A 19,051-nucleotide genomic window follows, 5' to 3' on the forward strand; every position below is an offset into this window, starting at 1 on the left:
TCCTTGCATAGCTGCATGTGTGTGATCTGATCTGTGTGACGTGCAACACAAACTACACTTGGGAGTGTGAGTTGAATGAGTGACACAAACAAGAATAATACATTTAAAGACAAAAAAAATGAAGGCTCTACAACATAGATGCTATTTAGCATCAACCTTAATCTAACGGATTGAAAGGCTAAACTATGTGGTTGTTTTAAATACACCAGTTGTAACTGTCTTTTGTTTTATGTTTAGTTTGACAGTAAAATTCAACTGGGAGTGGCAATAAACAGATTGAAGGTTCTTTTTTTGTGTACCTGTTCACTAATTGTGTCTGCCAAACTGCTGCTTGTTGTGAAGTAGGTTCAGTCACTGCTACTGTGGAGTGCTCTTATCTCAAGTTGCCCCCGCAAGTCAAAGCAAAAAAGTGGTTGAATGACGGCTCGTACCTCCAAAAACTTGTAAGTCCAGTCACTCATATCTCAAGGCATCACAGTATTTAAAGTGTGGTCGGCCAGTCAAGAACATGCACACTGCTCAAACTAACACTTTGAAGGAGTGCATGTTTTTATTCCATAGGCAATAAATCCAACAGAAGTAATATAATTAGAATACTGTGCTTACTGTATGACTGAATGCATTATTGGGGTGCTGTGCTTGCCGTTCTATAGATCAGCGGTGCACAACCTTTCTTGCGTTAGAGAACAGGGGAGTCACTTTATCACATATACATTTTGACGACCGGCACAGAAACAAATAAAACAACTGGTAAAATATCTTACTCACAATTGCGCCATTACAATGACAGTAGTTGGACTCAGGAGAGCCCTGTGCTTCCCAAAACCTCAGAAGCCTTGTCTTATAATGCTGGGTGCCGGCACGTTTAAACCGGAATCGCTCTTTGCAGTTGCAGGTGGAAGAAAAGGCTGCTATTCATCGGCAATAAACACTGTAGTTCCTGACTGACAACGCCTCTTTGGTCAACTTAATAAAATATTTTTGGTTCACTCTCTTACATACATTTGATAGATTTCTGGAAGCCACAACATGTGGCGACACATGTTGTAAGTAAATCCAAACTTCAAGTGCAATATGATATGTGAGTGGAAAAGTGCTTTAGGTGACTGGAAAATGCTCAAAGTGCTAGATCTGACAGGAAACATTTTAGGGTTGCGCCACCCAGAGTGCATATCTGCGCAGCCAGTAAACTGTGTGCCTTTTCCAGCTTCTGCACATGGGAGCAAATGGCCCGCATACTACAAAATGATGTGATACACATCATACTTTTTATAATCACTCAACCAAATAAAAAGTAATTATAACAATAAATATTCTAAACCAGTGGTTAAAAAAACTAATGTCTAAAAGTAACCTCTCAAAACATGTTTTTATAACTACTATATATATTTATAAATGCAGTTTCAAATTAGTATGCTGTATTGCCAAAGGCATATTGCTTGACATGATGTCTGCCAGCCAAAGGCTGACTTGCACCGTATTTATTTAACTTGTGGCTAGGGAACAAGGAAGTAACATTTCCGACTATGTTCCATGATGGCACATATAACAGTCTTTTAACATATATAACATATCTTTTCTTGACTAAAATCAAATAACAAAAATACAGACCGTGGCACATAATTAACATCTGCTTTCCCCCTGTAAGGATAAGATGCTCTTCTTTGACTTGACAGGAAGATAAAATGAAGTATTGACCAGGATCAATACTGCTAAGGCAAAGTGTGGTCCAGTTTAATCAATGTACATAAGAACAGAGTGAATGAAAGATGTTTCCTGCATGGAGACATGTCATGCACAAGGATGCACACATCTGTCCTCATCTTACTGGCCGAAACCAGATTTATGTCTAACCTTGTCAGCCTTGCTGGATCAAATGAGAATGGCGAGTTGAGAAAATGAAGAATTGCAGTGTATTATGTGTCCAGGATTAATTATTAATAATACTGCAAAAGTCTAATGAGATCACTCATACATGTGTCTTGGTGTCTCACAGTTTTTTCAATAGCACAGCCACCAACAATAGTTACACCCTTTGGTTCCCCTGCACTCAACAATATGTTGTAAATATACCTTAAAATAGGTTCTGAATCACTTAGATGGTACACTGGCTTGTACTAAGGACATTAACGTCTCTGTAATTGGCATTCAAGACTTATTATCTGTTAAAAGACCTCTCACGTTGTGTCAGTTCTCATTTTTAAGTTCAGTTAAATAAAGTACTGTATATTTACAAATGTGGAGAATTACATTTAATGGTTTAGCTTCTTTAGCTTATCACTGTGCCTTTGTTGATTAACTAATGCATGTTTTCCACAGTTCCTTTGTATTTACTGATGTGGCTTAAGAGTAATTACTCTTCACAAATGTAGGGGATTGCTGGAGCAAAAACACCCATCTGTCGCCTCTGTATTTGGGTTATGTGTTTATTTCTGTGGCCGACTAATGATATATTTATAAGGGTAAGGAAAGAGATGTGATATGACAGATGTCTGCATGGACTCCAAATGACTAAACATAAGTACAGTAAAAATATTTGTTTTGCTGTTCTTGAGGCAGACAAGAGTGATACATAGACAACATGCATACATTTTGAGAATGGGACATTTAAATTCACCAGAACTTACCTTGAACGACTAGACGTCCCTGAGCAGTCCTACGAACACGGGTTCCTGGTTTGTTAGCAGCACACACATAAATTCCTGAGTGCTGCACACCAACATTGGAAATCATCAAGTTTCCAGTGCCAAGTACTTGGATACCCTCCACACCAATGGGACGTCCATCTAAAGAGAGAATAGGAGAGCAGGCAGCCAGTTGAGAAGACTTGCACGCAATCAGCAATAAAGAGAAGTTTTACATTACGAGATGAGTATTTCATAAATTGGATGAATGTGGTTGGATGTTGGGTGGTGGTCGGAGGGGCCATAGGGGAAGAATGGCAGCCACGTTTCTGTCAGACTGCCTCAGGGCTTCTGTGGCTACAACGGTAGCTTATCATCACTAGAATGTGACTGTGGAATTAATGAATAGTGTTTACAATTGTAAAGCACTTTGAGCTCCTTCAAAAAGTGCTATAAGTAAAACCCCAATTCCAATTAAGTTTAATTTAAGGTTCAAACTGATAAACTTGACTGTTTTTAGCAAATAATCATGAACTTAAAATTTTATGGCTCCAACAGGTTCCAGAAAAGCTGGGACAGGGTCATGTTTACCACTGTGTTACATCACCTTTTCTTTTAACAACATTCAATAAACGTTTGGGAAATGAGAACACTAATTGTTGAAGCTTTGTAGGTGGAATTCTTTCCCATTCTTGCTTGATGTACAGCTTCAGCTGTTCAACAGTCCGGGGTCTCCGTTGTCGTATTTTACGCTTCATAATGCGGCACACATTTTCAATGGGAGACAGGGGGCCAGTCTAGTACCCGGACTCTTTTACTACGACGCCACGCTGTTGTAAACACTTGCAGAATGTGGTTTAACATTGTCTTGCTGAAATAAGCAGGGGCGTCGATGAAAAAGACGTTGCTTGGATGGCAGCATATGTTTCTCCAAAACCTGTATGTACCTTTCAGCATTAATGGTGCCTTCACAGATGTGTAAGTTACCCATGCCATTGCCACTAACACAGCCCCATACCATCACAGATGCTGGCCTTTGAACTTTGTGTCCATAACAGTCCGGATGGTTCTTTTCCTCCTTGGCACGGAGGACACGACGTCCACAATTTCCAAAAACAATTTGAAATGTGGACTTGTCCGACCACAGAACACTTTCCCACGTTGCATCAGTCCATCTTAGATGAGCTCGGGCCCATAGAAGCCGGCGGCGTTTCTGGGTGTTGTTGGTAAATGGCTTTTGCTTTGCATAGTAGAGTTTCAAGTTGCACTTACGGATGTAGCGCCAAACTGTATTTACTGACATTGGTTTTCTGAAGTGTTCCTGAGCCCATGTGGTGATTTCCTTTACACATTGATGTCGGTTTTTGATGCAGTGCCGCCTGAGGGATCGAAGGGCACGGACATTCAATGTTGGTTTCCGGCCTTGCCGCTTACATGCAGTGATTTCTCCAGATTCTCTGAACCTTTTGATGATATTGTGGACCTGAGATGATGAAATCCCTAAATTCCTTGCAATTGTACATTGAGGAACATTGTCCTTAAACTGTTCGACTATTTTGTCACGCACTTGTTCACAAAGAGTTGAACCTCGCCCCATCTTTGATTGTGAATGACTGAGCAATTCAGGGAAGCTCCTTTTATACTCAATCATGGCACCCACCCGTCCCCAATTAGCCTGTTCACCTGTGGGATGTTCCAAACAGGTGTTTGATCAGCATTCCTAAACTTTCTCAGTCTTTTTTGCCACCTGTCTCAGCTTTTTTGGAACGTGTTGCAGCCATAAAATTCTAAGTTAATGATTGTGGATTGTGAATGAAAGATGTTTCCTGCATGGAGACATGTCATGGCTCATTGCCCTTCGGTGTGAATGTGAGTGCGAATGGTTGTTTGTTTATGTCTGCCCTACGATTGGTTGGCAACCAGTTCAGGGTGTACCCCGCCTCCTGCCCGAAGATAGCTGGGATAGGCTCCAGCACGCCCGCGACCCTTGTGAGGATAAGCGGCTCAGATAATGGAAGGATGGATGGATATCTTTATCTGGTCTTTTCGGTGGATGGATGGATGGATTGAGAAAACACACAGTTGTGCTCATATGTTTGATTACCTGGGGAGAATTTGTAAGAAAACAAAGAAAACATGAAGGGCCAGGCGAAACAAATTTTGTTTTATTTTAATGGGATTCAAATTAAACTGTCAAGCATTTCAGAAAAGCATTATCATCAAACAAAACATAACCATAAAGAAATTAATGATGGTTGCTGTTCAGTCATCAGTCATATTTAAAAGAAAACAATATTTCATAAATTCTGCCAGAGTATGCAAACTTATGAGCACAACTGTACATATTATGCAGTCATATGTACCTCTGGCATATTGGAATGAAAGTGTAGGCTACACCTTTTCCATAACCACTAGGTGGCCCTGGCATATTAGAATGAAAGTGTATACCTTTCTCATAACCTCAAGGTGGTGGTGGCATATTGAAATTAACGTGTACCGTTTTTTCACAACCTCTTGATGGCGGCATACATTTATAAAATGGGAACTTTTTTTTCATTTTCCCCTATACCTATGTATAATGCGAACCAGTGATTTTTGACATTGGGGGGGGGGGGGGTGGAAATGCGCATTATACACGAGAAATTACAGTAATTGAAAACTCCAAATTGCTCAGAGGTGTGAAAGTGTGTTTGTCTGTATGCGCCCTGTGATTGATGGATCACCCAAATGAGGATTAGAGATAAGAGAAAATGGATGGATAAGTATTAACCTTACAAAACCAACCAACCAACCAACCTAACTTTAAATATGAGCAGAAAATGAAATGGTAATGTTGATCATCTCAGTTTTTAAAGAAAAAGGATTAAATGCCAGTGTTTTGAGAGGTTTGGCATTGTCGAAGTGGGAGCAAAATCAAATCATAAGACGAAGAAATCATCATCATCAACTACCCGTTGGACTGAAAAGTAGCAATCCAGGTTCATCTGAACAACAGCACTTTTGTTCTTTTACTCCTATACAGTATGTATTTCTCTCAGATTCTCTCAGGCAGGAACTAATTAACTTAATGTCAGAAAAGAAAGAGCTAGAACTTGCAGGGTGTGGTGCAGCTCAATGAAAAGCAGCAAACAAACTCCAGCATTAAGCAATGAGTAATGAGTGAACCTATTAGATTCATTATGCAGTTTATCCGAGCCTCCTCGATGTAATTTAAGATGTACAAATCCCATTGTGGTAGCATTTTCATTCTACAGACATTGTGTTAAAGTGAACTTTCAATGTGATTATGCTTGAAGGGAGGGGCACCAGTTTATATTTGGAGGAGCAAATCAATTTTGATAATAGGTAAGGAAAACAGATGTCACATTGACAAATTGATCAAGACAGATTTGAGTTATAGTCAACATTTTAAATGTGCACCGAGGGAGGGGGAAAGTTAATTGCATGACTCTCCCCCCTACAAAGCAATTATTCTTCTGTTTCCACTGAGCTTTGTAAGATGAGGCATGTAGTTATCAACACAATTGTTATGTACTGTACATTCCTTCATCACATGTACACAACACATGCCGTACTAAAACAAAGACACTCATTGCATGTATGAAAATACATCAGACATTACAAGACAAATCAAAGGTGTGTGGCTGTGAGCATACAAATATGGATACTGGGAACGGAAATTGTTTTTAAAATCATCAAAACGGTTCGGTTTGACTGTTTCAGTTTGGTCCGCATGTGTCCCATTTGTTTTTTCTCCCCCCATTTACTAAAATGCAAAGCAGTGAACAGTTGCGCTAACAGTGGTAATGTAAGCCAAAAAAGCGGCGCATATGCCTATGTGTATAATGTGCGTTCGGAAATTCAATCTAACGCCCCAATGCTAATCTGAGAGAAGGGCTGTCATGATCAAATCTTTTTGGAATTGATTATTCTATAGATATTTCATTGAGTAATCGAGTACATTTGTTTTACTGCTAACATGCATATTATTTTAGCTGGACTTCAATCATTAAACTGCATATGTTGGTACTGAGTGTACAATACCAACTCTGTACAGAATTTGAGACAAAAAAAATCATTTTTTTGTGATTAGCATTAGCATGCTAGCGATTATCATTTTAGGTAAAAAAAATATCCCCCTTACTACCATTCAGCTCACTCATCCATCATGTTATATGAATACATTACACATCGAATAGTGTCTTAAAATTCAATTACAGACATAAGTCTCTGTCATATTTGGCAGTAGTTTTGCATTGGCCCAACAGTGTATCCTTCTGCCAAAAATGTCGGTGCGGTAAACATGGACAGTAGCCAAATGGTTCCGGGTGGCGCAAATTGGTTCCGGGTGGCGTAAATATGCTTTGATTAATACTTTTTATTGCCTCTAGGCAGAAATTTTTGCATAGACCGATTTCTATGGTCGACTTAGATGATTTTTTTTTTTTTTTCCACAGCCCTATCTGTGAGTGTACACTGCAGCGCTCTTAGTTTCCAAACTGTTTGGAGTGTAGCAGAGCGCGCACGTAGAATATTTTCGAACGCACTCTAAAATGTGCTGGAGCAATTGTGGAATCCTGGGTAATGGTCACGATGGCCTTTAGTGGGGCTGTCAATGGGTTTTGATCTTACATAGAAAACTCATTTCCCAACTCCTTTAAATTAATCCCATAAACATTAGTTTTTAATGTTTACTGTACTTCAGCACCCCGAGGATATGCAATACTAGCATGCAGCCAGCTAGCCTCCATAAAAAGTAGCACACGTTAAAGTAGTAGATATACACAGACTGCTATAATTCTTACACCGTTTACCCGATGTGGATGTACTGTAAATTCCCTGAAATTAAAGCTGAAAGTCAGCAGTTAAAGCACATCTTGCTCATTTTAATTTTAATCCATTGTAAAGATGAGAATAGTGTCCATGTTACATGAATAAAGAGAAGAATGTTTATGGAGTAAACTGTATGCAAGAGCTGAGTTCATTCACGTACATTTTTCATTAGATTGATAACAATCACTCCTCTACCCCAATTTGATATGAACGCCTATGTTATATACTGTAACAATGACTTGAGTTTTTATGTAGGAGATTTATCACAAAAAGAATCTAAGTTTTTTAACCGAACACAAAACTGATATATTTGCAGAAAGCCAAGACCTCTTCTGTTATATGAATGACAACAGCTAGGTACATAGCTTTGTTGTAAATTTTGCCATCCAATGGAAAAGCATTAATTTAATGGTTCACCCAGTCACTATATACCGCTGAGATGGCTAGAACAGCAAATATATATTTCTAATTGATAAAAAATAATAATACAATAATAATAATGGTGTGAAGACATAATTTCCGTATATTTAAAAAACAAATCAATGTAAAAAAAAATTTATACAAGAATAATTGATTTTCCCAAGAGTCAACATGTACCGAACCAAACAAGAAACCGTGGACACAAAACCGAGATACAATCCGAACCGTGGGCTTTGAGAACCGTTCCACCCCTAGCGGATACATCACTCTTATGATGATATCCCAAGCTTGACTGGACAGTTTGATAGGGCGTGCACTTGTGTGACACACAATACCACAGATGACAACAACAAAATCAGACAAATGGAATACAAACAAACAAACAAACAAACGAGACCTTTCATTTACTGTATCTCAACTCAAGATACTCAACTGTATCTCAATTTTTTACATTACCTAGTCTGCTCCAAGACACAATGGGGCGGGGGTATCCTGTAGCAACACACTCCAAAATGGCAGTTTGGTGAACAGTGAGGGTGAGATTTTCCGGACCAACTAGGATCATTGGTTCTTTGTAAACAGATGACTGTGAGCCTGGAAAAAGAAGGGTATTTAAGATGAGAAGGACAATGATGGATGGAAACCTTTAATTGGATTTCTCTAGAGCACCTCAGACCAATATACTGTATCGCTAGGATCCGACAGATAAACAATAGGCTTGAAAATTCTTGGGAATATACTGGAATAGTGACAGGCACAGCAAAAGATCAGGACCCAGAAGGTATAATATACAGTCGACTTTACACCGATTTATCAGCCTTATCGGTATCAGGCCGATGATTAGCATTTTATGCTGATCGGCTAATCGGCTTTAATGTCATAATTCGCCGATCCGATTAATAACGTCATTGATCGGCTACGCAAATGACATTTAGTCCGCGTCGCCATCGTGCACATTATATTTGAATCCAAAAGCTAGTTTATTTTTAGCCTTGTCGCGTGTCTTTTGGCGTAGTCCTGTTAATATCTGACAGCCAATAAAGTTATTAAAAAAAAAAAAACATGTCGGCAGTGAGGAACAGACATCGCGTCTGAGACAGACAACACGTAATGCCCGGATCAGACTACAAGACAAATGTGCTCATTCAAGATTGCACTATGTCAGACTACTGAAATAAAATCTTGTATTCCGATACCACCACATCCCGTTTTTTACAATCATTGGGCTTTATCTTGTAAACTCAAATGCGACCGGATACACTCGTTACCGTGGCGACGACAATAAGAGTGGAGCGAGCCGACTGTATTATGAAAACAAAACGGGGGAAAACATGTTGGTGGTCGCTGGTGCTCAGGTCAGGAGAGGACTATCGTTTAAGGCTTGCTTGAGGTATGTTCACGAACTTTTAATACGATTCGGCTAGCAAGCAGGCAACAAAAACGTTATGTAGCCTAGCAAGCGAGTGGTAGCACGAACGGTTGGACGTAAACATGCCGCCGTTCTGTCGACTCATGCTCTAAAGTTTTGGTGTGGGTGAAGTCATTTAATTAAAACTAAAGTAATTTAATTCCAGTAAGTTAGCACCCATTATTTCTGTCATGTAATGTTGGTTTGACCTGACTGATTAGAATACATAATCTGACTAGAGTAATGATTTCCAAACTTTATGGAGCCAAGGAACATATTTTACAATAGAAGAATCTCACGGGACACCAACAAACAAAATTGTCACAAAAAGTGGATACATTAATTACTGTATTTACTTCCTGCCATCGAATAGAAGACCGTTAATTTGTTCTATGTACTATGCCTCACAGGCATAAATAGAGGAACAAAGATACATTATTTATTGTAAATATAATTTTTTGAGCAATTAAGTACACAAGTATATACAGTAAATAAACAGGTCATTTAAATAGACACATTCCTCCATCTTGTGATCGGATCGATGATGGGTTATCGTTTTTTTTAAACTCGCTGATCGGCCCTAAAAATCCTGATCGTCTAATGCCTAATATACAGTAAAGCTAGTAGTGAGGAGTGTGTTCCACAAGGAGAAAGTGAGTATCTGGATGTTAAAGTTGTGAAATGTAACAACCTGAAACAGAAAGGAGGGCCTCAGCACTGTGTTTCACTCCTGCACTGTTATGAGCCACACAGCAGAACTTTCCACTGTCCTCCTCACGCACTCCTGTAATCTGCAGAACACCTGTAGGCAGGAGAGTGTACCTACAAGAGAAAATAAAATGCAAATTATTACTCACAATAGACTATAAGACTTATAACCAAATTTCTAGGTCAGCAAAATTCTCTAAAGTGCCCAATTTAGTGGCCTAGGGTCTCATTTCTGCTCTCATTTACAGATGGTGTGATCTTGAGTGTTCATGTGATTGGGAGTTAGGTTCTTCATGTGGAGAGATTTTGGTGTCTTTGGGTGTTGTTCACGCAGACGGCAAAATGCAAATTGACAGAAGGATTGGTATTGGACCTGTCGTAAAGAGAGGGTCTCTCGGTAGTGACTCAAAGGATGTGGTTATAGATACAAGTAATGGACCTCACCCCCAGAGATACTGTACGGTGAGGATCTTCGACATCCAGGAGGGAGTCAGAGGAGTGCCACTATTCCTCCATGTCAAGAGGAGCCACTTCAGGTGGCTCCAGTATGTGTTACGGATGATTCCTGGACACCTCCCTGGTGAGGTGTTCCAGGCATGTCCATCCCAGAGGGAGCCTCAGGGCAGACCTTATACACACTTTAGGGACTATGATAAGTCAGAGTTGCCCTGGGAATGTCTCACGGAAACTGAAGGAGGCGGCAGATGACGGAAAGCCTAATATGTGACTCCATAATATTTTTTAAATTACTTTAGTATACTCGAAAGTAACAATAAGGTGATAACATAGCTAACGTGTCTTGATGTATGGAAATTCAGACCTCTTGTCCTTGGTGTCGACAGGACGCCCATCTTTTTCCCAGCTGATAACAGGCTCTGGCAAGCCATGGATTTGGCATTGGAATCTGGCCACCCCAGACTCTTCAGCATGCACTGGCTCTGGTTGGACATGGAAATCGGCCATGGCTATGGGAAGGAAAGAAGGGAGGGGGGTGTTTACAGTATATTTCGTTAATCATTTAATAACATACAGTGGAAAGAAAGGTAAGCTCATTCACCGGTAACTACAACCACAATTCCAATGAAGTTGGGACATTGTGTTAAACAGAAATAAAAACAGAATACAATGATTTGCAAATCATGTTAAACTTATATTTAATTGAATACACTAGAAATGTGTGTATGAGAAAAGAAGCGGTAAAAGAAAACGGATGGATGTAATGAAAATTTGTTTAATGTAATTTCTATCTATCTATCAATCTAAAGTGAGAAGTAGCCTTCTGGGACAGTTTGAAAACAACTTTCCCTGATGCAACTCAGTAATTGTTTCAAATGTCCTTGAATCCACCCATCTTTTCAGCCATCCATAATTCTGTTCATACATCTATCTATACATATCTGCAGCATGGTGAACAAGTTGTTAGCACGTCTGCATCACAGTTCTAAGGTTTTGGATTTGTATTCCGGATGCGCCGGCTTCCACCCGCATTCCAAAACCATGCATATTAAAAATGAATAAGACCAAAAAGACCAGATAAAGATATCCATCCATCCATCCATCCATTATCTGAGCCGCTTATCCCCACACGGGTGGCGGGAGCGCTGGAGCCTATCCCAGCTATCATCGGGCAGGTGGCGGCGTATACCCTGAACTGGTTGCCAGCCAATCACAGGGCACATATAAGCAAACAACCATTCACACCTATGGGCAATTTAGAGTCTTCAATCAACCTACCATGCATGTTTTTGAGATGTGGGAGGAAACCGGAGTGCCTGGAGAAAACCCACGCAGACAGTGAACTGAACTGAACTGTGAGGCCGACGCTCTAACCAGTCATCCACCGTGCCACCGCAGATAAAGATATATTGTAGTCATTTAATTTCTTTTGTCATTTTTTAGGAGTAATTAAAAGTAATCAGTCACATTACTTTAACATTATGGTCGTTGGATTACATTATTAACTACATTTTTTTAGCGGGTAATAATTGTATCAGAATACATTTTTAATGTACCAGTAACCCTCCGAACTCTGCGTGGAAACATTTAATAATCTATTTGCAAGATGACAAGTAAATATTTGCATTTCATCAACCCGTCAATAAAATGGAACCCTATATTGTCAAAAGTATTCGCTCACCTGCCTTGATCACATCACATATCACATTTTAAGTGATAGCCTATTCGAAATCCATATGGTTTAATATGATGTTGGTCTACACTTTGCAGCTGTAACAGCTTCAACTCTTGTGGAAAGGCTTTCAACAAGGCTTAGGAGTGAGATCGTGGGAATCTTTGCCCGTTCTTCCAGGAGTATATTTGTGAGGTCACACACTGATATTGGACGAGGCCTGGCTCACTGTCCACTCGAAATCCACCCAAAGGTGTTCTCTCAGATTGAGGGCAGGACTCAAGTTCAGTCAAGTTCATCCATGCCAAATTCTTTCATCAATGTCTTTATGGACCTTGCTTTGTGCACCGGTGCACAGATATGTTGGAACAAGATGGGGTAATCCCCAAACTATTTGACTGTCCAAAATCTCATCGTATGCTGTTGTCATGAATGGAACAGAGGATAGGACCCAAAAATGCACAACTCCAAAAAAAATGGACAGTTTCCAAAAAGAGAGGTTTAATATACGGGCATAGGTCGGTACACAGGCAGGCAATCCAAAAAAAGGCAACAGTATCCAAAAACATGAGACAAAAATGCGAGGTTGATAATGGGAACAGGGTCAAGTCTTACTGTGAGTCTGTGACGTGGAAACAAGGAATGCTGGAACGCGACGACAAGGTACAACGAACTGGCGACGAGAGAGAATGAGACACGAGGTTAAATACAAGGGGTAATTAGGGTGAACGAGGCACAGGTGGTGAAGATGCTCTCAGGAGCAGGTGTGTGTGAAACAGGGGGAAGACAAAAACCAGAACACACACCCATGACAGCTGTAGCATTCAGAGTTCCTTTCACTGGAGCGCAGGGGCTAATATTGTGGACATTTCCAACTTTATGGGAACAGTTTGTAGATGGTACCTTCCTGTTCCAACATGTCCGTGCATCAGTGCACAAAGCAAGGTTCATAAAGACACGGACGGATGAGAGAATGAACTTGACTAGTCTGCACAGAATCCTGACCTCAACCCTTCAGAACACTTTTGGGTGAAGTAGAGCGGAGACTGAGAGCCAGGCCTTCTCGTCCAACATCAGTGTGTAGCCTCACAAATGCACTTCTGGAAAAATGGTCATAAAGTTCCATAAACACACTCCTAATCCTTGCGTAAAACCTTCCCAGAGGAGTTTAAGCTGTAATAACTGCAGAGGGGGAACAAATGTCATATTAAACACTGTGGATTAAGAATGCATTGCCACTTAAATTCATATCAGAGTCAGGGCAGGTGAGCGTGTACCTTTGGTAATATTATTATAATTAATAATAATATAATAATACATAGAAATAGAAATACCTGTATGTGTGTTCCACAACTAGTTTACCCGGAAGGCAATAGCCTGTGGCACAGCCTTGCCAAAATCAAAACAGACGCATACAGGCAAATACAGTATGTATAAATGGCTGAAACGTCCAGTTGCTCTCAATTCAGGAGAGGGTTCGTATAACACTCGGTAAATATTACAAGAATGATATATAACGAAGGCAGGTTTATTATTTATTTTGATTTCATAATTTTTTTGTATTTATATTACTTATTTATTTTCAAGGCAAGATACAGTATTATTTATTTATTATGTTTAATTTGAGTTAAAAAGAATTAAATGTTCCAATTAAGGAGATGCAATAAAATAATTTTCACTCAGAAACCAGTTGCGTTAAGTTCTAGCGGTACTTTTGGAGAATCATCAACGTGTATGAGTGAGGGGGTACTCAGGGTATGTCAAAAATGTTTGGGGGTACACATGACAAAACAGTTTGGGAAGCACTGCTTTGGTGGATTGGTGTATGACCAGCGGATATAAAACTGGACCGGCTTCAATCCTCTCCAATCAAAGCGGATTACAGCACATCCTTTAAAAGCAGCATAAATGGTGACGTCATACAATATATGCAGAAGAGGTTTCGGCGATTGAAATGTGTCCGCGGACCTCATTGATTTACAGTATATCCCCGCCGACGTTTGTTCGTTTCCACCACCCAACCCCCACCCCCCAAGCTCCATAGCGTGCCAGCCAGTAAGTGGATGGAAAAAATATAATAACGATAATAAAAATAATAATGCGTTCAATAATTTTTTTTTTTTCCAATGATAAACAAGTTTGGATGCCCACTTTTGAAATATGTCATCCACCACACACATCCAAGGACCGTTTAGATTTTGACAAAAAGTTCCTTGTCCAGAACTTGTCCTACCCTTTCTCAACACAAACATATCCAATATTATAAATCTATAATTGATTAGAATGCCTTAGAACAGAGGGATCAAACATACAGCACCTGCGCCAAAACAAGCCCATTCGGGGGTTAAATCAGGGCCGCAGGATGAATTTGAAAGTGAACAGAAAATACTGTCGTGACTCCGCACTTAAGTTTTGTTTTAAGAGTTCTATAATTTATGACTGTCTGTGAGGTTGTGGGTCGTCTGAGTCCTGACTTGTAATTGGATGACAAAGCCAAGGGCGGCAAGTACATATGGAAGACAGCAGAAGGTTGAGCAGATAGCTAAATTCTTCGTTTTTATTTTGGAATTGTTACATGACACATGCTGCGTGCATTAAAGATATTAGTGATGGACCATCTCCTTGGCATCCTTTCGTCTGCCCAGTGGTCTATGATCGTTTATAATTCATACATGTAGGTGATAAACTGAACCAAATTGCACATTTTTCTTTAAAAATCTGAGGTTGTTTCATAATGGTTTGTAAAAGGATGGTTAATTAAATATAACGATTCTTCTTGTAATATACTTGTATTAATTTGCATTATAACAAAGGGGAGAGCACTACCTTGTTATTCATATTAATTATGCTATGACTTTACTGGTCTGACCCACAAGACAACAAATTAGGTTGTATGTGGCCCCTGAACTACACCGCTGCATCTAAATTATACTCACCAGGACCATTTAGAATGGTTTCCTCAAAAATGTCTGATAAGGTATTATTATATATTCAAGAATATATATTTTTAAAACCCAATGAAAATGGAAAATATTTGTTAATAGTACTTCTTCTGAACCACGGTCCCCAGAACTGTGAGGCAGACGGTAACCAGTCGTCCACCGTGCCGCCCAACTCAAAACCTTCCAGAAATAAAAATCTACTTCCCCGCTCAGCAAAAACAATGAAACATTACATATGTCAGCAGTATTTAATCCGCTAATTACTGTATCACACTTTCTAAACATCTTGTTTCACGTTCTTCTTTTAATCACTGGTTTCCTATTGTGTTTTTCCCCCCCACACATTGGGCGACACAATTAATTGAATTTTAATCGTGATTTTGGCTGCCACAATTAATTGAGCCTAATTGTCTGTGATTTTTTTTCATTTTAAAATGCAGGCACCGCTGCATATGGAGCACTTTGTCAACCTAGTCAGCCAGCCACCAAGGGGCGAATGCACGGATAAGGTTCCATTAAGCTACGCAAAGAACAAGCGAGCGACGCCCAGTCATCAGTCATCTCGATGGGATTACGAGAGTTATACATGCCGAGAGAAGCAAGTACAGAAAAAATTGGAGGTATCGCCTCAGAAAGAGATCAAATCCGTTCTCTGGACGTCTTTTGATTCAAGGCAAGTGACGTAAAACAAACAGAATGCAGCAGAGTTGTCTGCCCCGCAAGATAACACAACTAATCTGTTTGGCCAGCTAAAAAAAATGACAAAAACACTGGACAAGAAACATCTGAGAAAGAAATCCATTGTATGAACAATGACTGCAGTCAGGACAGCTTGCAGTTGAAAAGTGTCAGTCAAGCCTGCCCCCACAACGGTTTTTCATACTATGAACAATATACTATGATGGTAACATGCCGGCATCACGCTCCGTGAACAACTTCAAACAAAATTAAAGCCTAAACAGACATTGATGGCCAATGCATTAATATGTGAGGCTTTTATTTTGAAGTTGGCACCACAGCGTAATGCATAGCATGAACAATCGGCTGCATTGACTTCAACTTTTCGACTGGCCTGACCCCAATGAAAAAACGCAGCGGGTATAAAGAGAGGGAAATCACAACTGTCGAGTTCTTTGCAGTGTTTGACTATGCACGACTGACCAATGGTTAAGCAGAACATTGGAGAAGTATCCATCTTTCACAATACTGTCGGGAATTTTCAAATGAAAAGTCGGTGCTTGAGGCCTAATGATACTGCCTTTCATGCATAAACTGTATTTGCTTACATTGATTTGCACTTCATGATAGCGCTCTGTAATGACATTTATTCAGTTAGGCCTTGGTAAATTTGAATTTCTTGATTTCCTTTTTGTATTATCTATCCTTTAATCTAGTTAAAAGACTCATTTTGCACTGAAAACTTATTAAAACTTATATTGTTGATAAGTAGTGTAATAAAAATAGATGTTTCCCTAACATGAGGAATAATCATGATTAATAATCGTGCTTACAATATTGATCAAAATAATTGTGATAATTATTTTTGCCACAATCGTGCAGCCTGACCCACACATACGTAGTAGTATTACTTGGAATTGTACTTCCTGCAATTTTCTTTTATTACGGTTGTGAAATCAATGCAAACCTCTGACTGATAAGAATATTTTCCTGTTTATCATTTCTAATGTGTGAAAGGGAACAAAAGCCCATACAGTATGTAATGTACTGTGTTGCTGTAAAATGAGAAGGTCAGAGTTATAGTTCCTCAACTTAAGACACTCAAAAACATCCACTTTGTTCATGTGAAACAAAATAATAAGATGACAAATGCATACGTTTACTGAGCTGGCGTGTTGCTCTTGCTGACTTTACTGGACCTCAGCCCGTCATACATAAAACATGAGCCCCTCCCCTGCCACTACTGACACACATGTCACAACCGTAATTGAATACTCACAATAAGGTTTTCATGCAAATGGCGACAGAGTGAAGTGTCTGCAATTGCTTTGGTTGTGGATAAGTACATACAGTACATTGTTAATTTACACTGCATCATACTGAGTGGCGTTTACAATATTTGATTGTTGTTATTTAGTTACATGAGGAAAAAATATTGCAATCACCTCTCATTATATTGCAGTGTTGGTCTACACCGTTGGTTACATCTGACACATCTTTTTAGTCAATTAGAAATAAGTGCTGTATTCTTATGTTTGTAAAGACATAATTCTAGAATGTGGAAGTGGAAGTTATGTTGATGCAAAACAATTTTAGCTTACTAATATACACTTTTTAAATACTACAAAAAGGCTGCAAGGCTGTCATTCTAACCCCATCCCCAAGTAACCTTACTAAGGTTTCAGTTCTTTTGCTGGATTTAGAGTAGACAGATTCTCACTCATGATTAAAGCCCATATAACACCAGTGTGACACAACAGACTTAAATGAAACAAGTCTAACTATTGCAGTAAAGATAATAGCTGGGGTACACGTTAAAAAAATCCATACACAGAACTTGAACTCGTGTGAAGCGTTCCATACAAATACCAAGGAACAATGAGAACGGGGGTGATCTTAGAAAGAGCTGGGAAGTATGATTAAAGCCCATATAACACCAGCATGACACAACAGACTTAAATGGAACAAGTCTAACAATTGCTGTAAAGGTAATAGGTGGGGTACATTGCAGTAAGGACGGAATCTCCGTTAAATTCATGAAACATTTCTGGTCAATACCAGCCCCTCTATTTTTCAGAACAGTCAAGGAGATAAACGATAAAGGTCAAATTACAAACCCAATTCCAATGAAGTTGGTACGTTGTGTTAAACATAAATAAAAACAGAATACAATAATTTGCAAATCATGTTCAACCTATATTTAATTGAATACACTACAATGACAAGATATGTAATGTTCAAACTGAAAAACTTTATTGTTTTTAGCAAATAATCAATAACTTAGAATGTTATGGCTGGAACACGTTCCAAAAAAGCTGTGACAGGTGGCAAAAAAGACTGAGAAAGTTGAGGAATGCTCATCAAACACCTGTTTGGAACATCCCACAGGTGAACAGGCTAATTGGGAACAGGTGGGAGTCATGATTGGGTATAAAAGGAGCTTCCCTGAATTGCTCAGTCATTCACAAGCAAAGATGGGGCAAGGTTAACCTCTTTGTGCAAAAGTGCGTGAGAAAATAGTCGAACAGTTTAAGCACAATGTTCCTCAACGTACAATTGCAAGGAATTTAGGGATTTCATCATCTACGGTCCATAATATCATCAAAAGGCATGTTCTCCCCGTGCCTGCGTGGGTTTTCTCCGGGTACTCCGGTTTGCTCCCACATCCCAAAAGCATGCATGGTAGGTTAATTGAAAACTCTAAATTGCCCGTCGGTGTGAATGTGAGTGCAAATGGTTGTTTGTTTGTATGTGCCCTGTGATTGGCTGGCAACCCGTTCAGTGTGTCCCCCGCCTCCTGCCCGATGATAGCTGGGATAGGCTCCAGCACGCCCACAACCCTAGTGAGGAGAAGCGGCTCAGAAAATGGATGGATGGAGGGTTCAGAGAATCTGGAGAAATCACTGCATGTAAGCGGCAAGGCCGAAAACCAACATTGAATGCCCGTGACCTTCGATCCATCAGGCAACACTGCATCAAAAAACAACATCAATGTGTAAAGGATATCACCACATGGGCTCAGGAACACTTCAGAAAACCAATGTCAGTAAATACAGTTTGGCGCTACATCCCTAAGTGCAACTTCATACTCTACTATGCAAAGCAAAAGCCATTTATCAACACAGCCAGAAACGCCGCCAGCTTCTCTGGGCCCGAGGTCATCTAAAATGGACTGATGCAAAGTGGAATAGTGTTCTGTGGTCCGACAAGTCCACATTTCAAATTGTTTTGGTAAATTGTGGGCGTCGTGTTCTCCAGGCCAAAGAGGAACATCCGGAGAAACATCCGGACTGTTATGGACGCAAAGTTA

At 39.7% G+C, this 19,051-nt stretch overlaps 1 protein-coding gene across 1 annotated transcript in view; it reads right to left on the reverse strand.

Annotated features, from left to right (window-relative positions):
• Window positions 1-19,051, reverse strand: part of igdcc3 (immunoglobulin superfamily, DCC subclass, member 3) — an 83,909-nt gene that overhangs the window by 23,439 nt on the left and 41,419 nt on the right. Inside the window, exons 3-6 of the mRNA XM_061703080.1 lie at window positions 10,814-10,958; window positions 9,977-10,107; window positions 8,334-8,471; window positions 2,628-2,786 (exon numbers count right to left, since the gene is read on the reverse strand). Of these exons, the coding sequence (XP_061559064.1) occupies window positions 2,628-2,786; window positions 8,334-8,471; window positions 9,977-10,107; window positions 10,814-10,958 (573 nt within the window). The remainder of the gene's footprint in view (window positions 1-2,627; window positions 2,787-8,333; window positions 8,472-9,976; window positions 10,108-10,813; window positions 10,959-19,051) is intronic.

This window comes from Phycodurus eques, chromosome 2 (genome assembly GCF_024500275.1).
Source record: "Phycodurus eques isolate BA_2022a chromosome 2, UOR_Pequ_1.1, whole genome shotgun sequence".
Taxonomy (NCBI): domain Eukaryota; kingdom Metazoa; phylum Chordata; class Actinopteri; order Syngnathiformes; family Syngnathidae; genus Phycodurus; species Phycodurus eques.